Source organism: Vombatus ursinus, unplaced genomic scaffold, assembly GCF_900497805.2.
Source record: "Vombatus ursinus unplaced genomic scaffold, bare-nosed wombat genome assembly UNPS02011369.1, whole genome shotgun sequence".
NCBI classification, from domain to species: domain Eukaryota; kingdom Metazoa; phylum Chordata; class Mammalia; order Diprotodontia; family Vombatidae; genus Vombatus; species Vombatus ursinus.
The window spans coordinates 5,102,720-5,104,982 of record NW_020951147.1 but is presented as its reverse complement, the minus strand read 5'-3'; the positions used below and the strand labels follow the sequence as shown (position 1 = coordinate 5,104,982).

The window sequence follows — 2,263 nt, the reverse complement described above, 5'->3', positions numbered from 1 at the left end:
GCTCCCGTGACCTCTGGACGTGGTCCATACTCGGGGGGGCCCCTGAGACGCAGGTGGGGAGCGGGGAAGGCGGCTGAGCGCGGGGAAGGCGGCTGGGGGCTCCCATGACCTCTGACCCCGCCTTCCCCTCCCCCAGCTCAGTCCCCAGCGCAAGGTGGGCATTCTCTACTGCCGGGCGGGCCAGGCAACAGAAGAAGAAATGTACAACAATGAAGAAGCCGGCCCGGCCTTCACCCAGTTCCTCAGCCTCTTGGGGGACGTCGTGAAGCTCAAAGGCTTTGAGCATTACCGGGCCCAGCTGGACATCAAGAGTGAGTGCCCATCACGCCGTGCAGGTCCCCCTCCTTGGGGCTCCCCGCTGGCCCTCCCTTTAGGGGCAGGCCCGGGCGGTTTGAAGTAGCTGTGTGACCTCGGCCAGGTCACTTCCCTTCTCTGGGCCTCAGTTTCCCCATTTGTAAAATGAAGGCATTGGACTGGATGACCCTTGAGGTCCCTTCCAGGTCTGCTGGTCTGTAGAAGGGCAAGGCCTTTCCACACTGGAAGTTCACTATGCTAATGACAGGTCTGGACCAAATAGTAATAATACATAATCGAGATGAAGAAAGAAACAAACGTTTATTAAGCACCTACTATGTGGCAGGCACTGTGTGCTAAGCACTTCATGAATAATCATCTCATTCAATCCTCACGAGAACCCTGGGTGGGAAGTGCTATTATTATCCCCCATTTTACAGGTGAGAAAACTGAGGCGCAAGTGGTTCACTGCGTGGCCCAGAGTCCCCCAACTAGGATGTGTCAGAGCCGCTAGCCCCCCTGAGCCCAGGTTCGGCCCCTTTCATCCCTGCGGTTTCCTCTGCGCCCATCTAAGCGTTCAGGGGCTGCAGAGGAGGGCAGAGACCTGTACCCGGGCAGGCAGAGCCGGCAGGTGGCAGGGAGGAGGCAGCCTGCTCCAGGCTCGTGGCCAGAGATGAAATTTCAGAGTCAGGGAGCGGCCGCGGAGTCCGTGAGGGGGAGTGAAGTGAGAGCAGGAGAGAGAGGAAGGTGCAGGGCCTCCCATGAGGGAGTGGGGGGGGGCATTGTCAGACCTGGGCCTGGCAGCCCGCATGAGAGGTGATGGACTAGGAGAGTTTGTGTGTGGGTGGGTGGGTGGAGAGGGGACCTGAGATGGCGCCCGATGGGATGTTGGGGCGGGGGTGATCGGGGGCAGGAAGGAGGCGAGGATGACTCAGGCAAGTGGACAGTGGAGCCCCTCGGTGAAAACAGGGAGGTCTAGATAAGTGGGGAGGGGGGTTTCAGGGTGAGAAAATGTCGGGGCCTCCAGGTGGAGAGGGCAACAGGCAGCTGGTGACCCAAGGGAGCGAATGGGAGAAGGTGCAGAGAAAGGAAGGGGGTCCAAGGCAGAGCTGCGGGCTCCAGGGGTGTCTGGGGGTGCAGGATTGATGGGGATGCAGGAGAGGAGGCGAAGGGTCGGTCAGAGGGGTGAGAGGGGAGCTGGGCAGAGCCACGTCAAGGAACCAAAGGGGGAGAGAGAGGGTGGCGTCAGCAGCGGCTGGAGACTTTCAGGGGGCCCCGGCAGGGCTAGCCATGGGGTCATCCCTGATCACCTTCCAAGGAGCAAGGCCAGTCATGGGGCAGAGAAGCAGATGCGTGATGGGGAAGTGGAGGCAGAGTGGGGATAGGCAGGGAAGGGGAGAGCAGCAGGAAAGATAGTGGGAGGAAGGGCAGGTTTTCTCAGGGTGAGAGAGACCTGGATGGGTTTGTAGGTGGCAGAGAAGCCAATGAATCTGACAGACAGACAGATCGAGAGCAATAGAGAGGGGGGATCGAGGAGAGAGAGAGAGAGAGAGAGAGAGAGAGAGAGAGAGAGAGAGAGAGAGAGAAGGGAGGGAGACAAGAGAAGGTGAGAGGATGGAGGGAGAGAGAAAAGAGGAGGGAGAGAGATGGACAGAAAGAGAAGGAAAGGAGAGAAAAGGGGAGGAGGGAGGAGAGAGAGAAGGAAGGAGGGAGGGATAGAAGGAGGGAGAGATATAAGAGGAGAGAGAAGGGAGGGAGAGATAGAGGGAGAAAGAAGGAAAGGAGGAGAGAGAAAAGGAGGGGGAGGGAGAGGGCAAGAGAGAGAGAAGAAGGGAGGGAGAGAAGAAGGAGAGGAGGGAGAGAGGAGGGAGAGAGAGATGGAGAGAGAGAAGAAAGGAGAAAAAAGGAGAAAGAAAAGATATAGGAGGGAGGGAGAGATGGACAGAAAGAGAGAAGGAAAGGAGAAAGA

General features: G+C 58.2%; 1 protein-coding gene across 2 annotated transcripts in view; it reads left to right on the top strand.

The window, feature by feature from the left end:
* SIPA1 (signal-induced proliferation-associated 1) overlaps positions 1 to 2,263 on the top strand; it is an 11,275-nt gene that overhangs the window by 2,480 nt on the left and 6,532 nt on the right. For both annotated transcript variants that reach the window (XM_027856060.1, XM_027856059.1), the window contains exon 4: positions 137 to 311. In XM_027856060.1, coding sequence (XP_027711861.1) covers positions 137 to 311 — 175 coding nt within the window. The remainder of the gene's footprint in view (positions 1 to 136; positions 312 to 2,263) is intronic.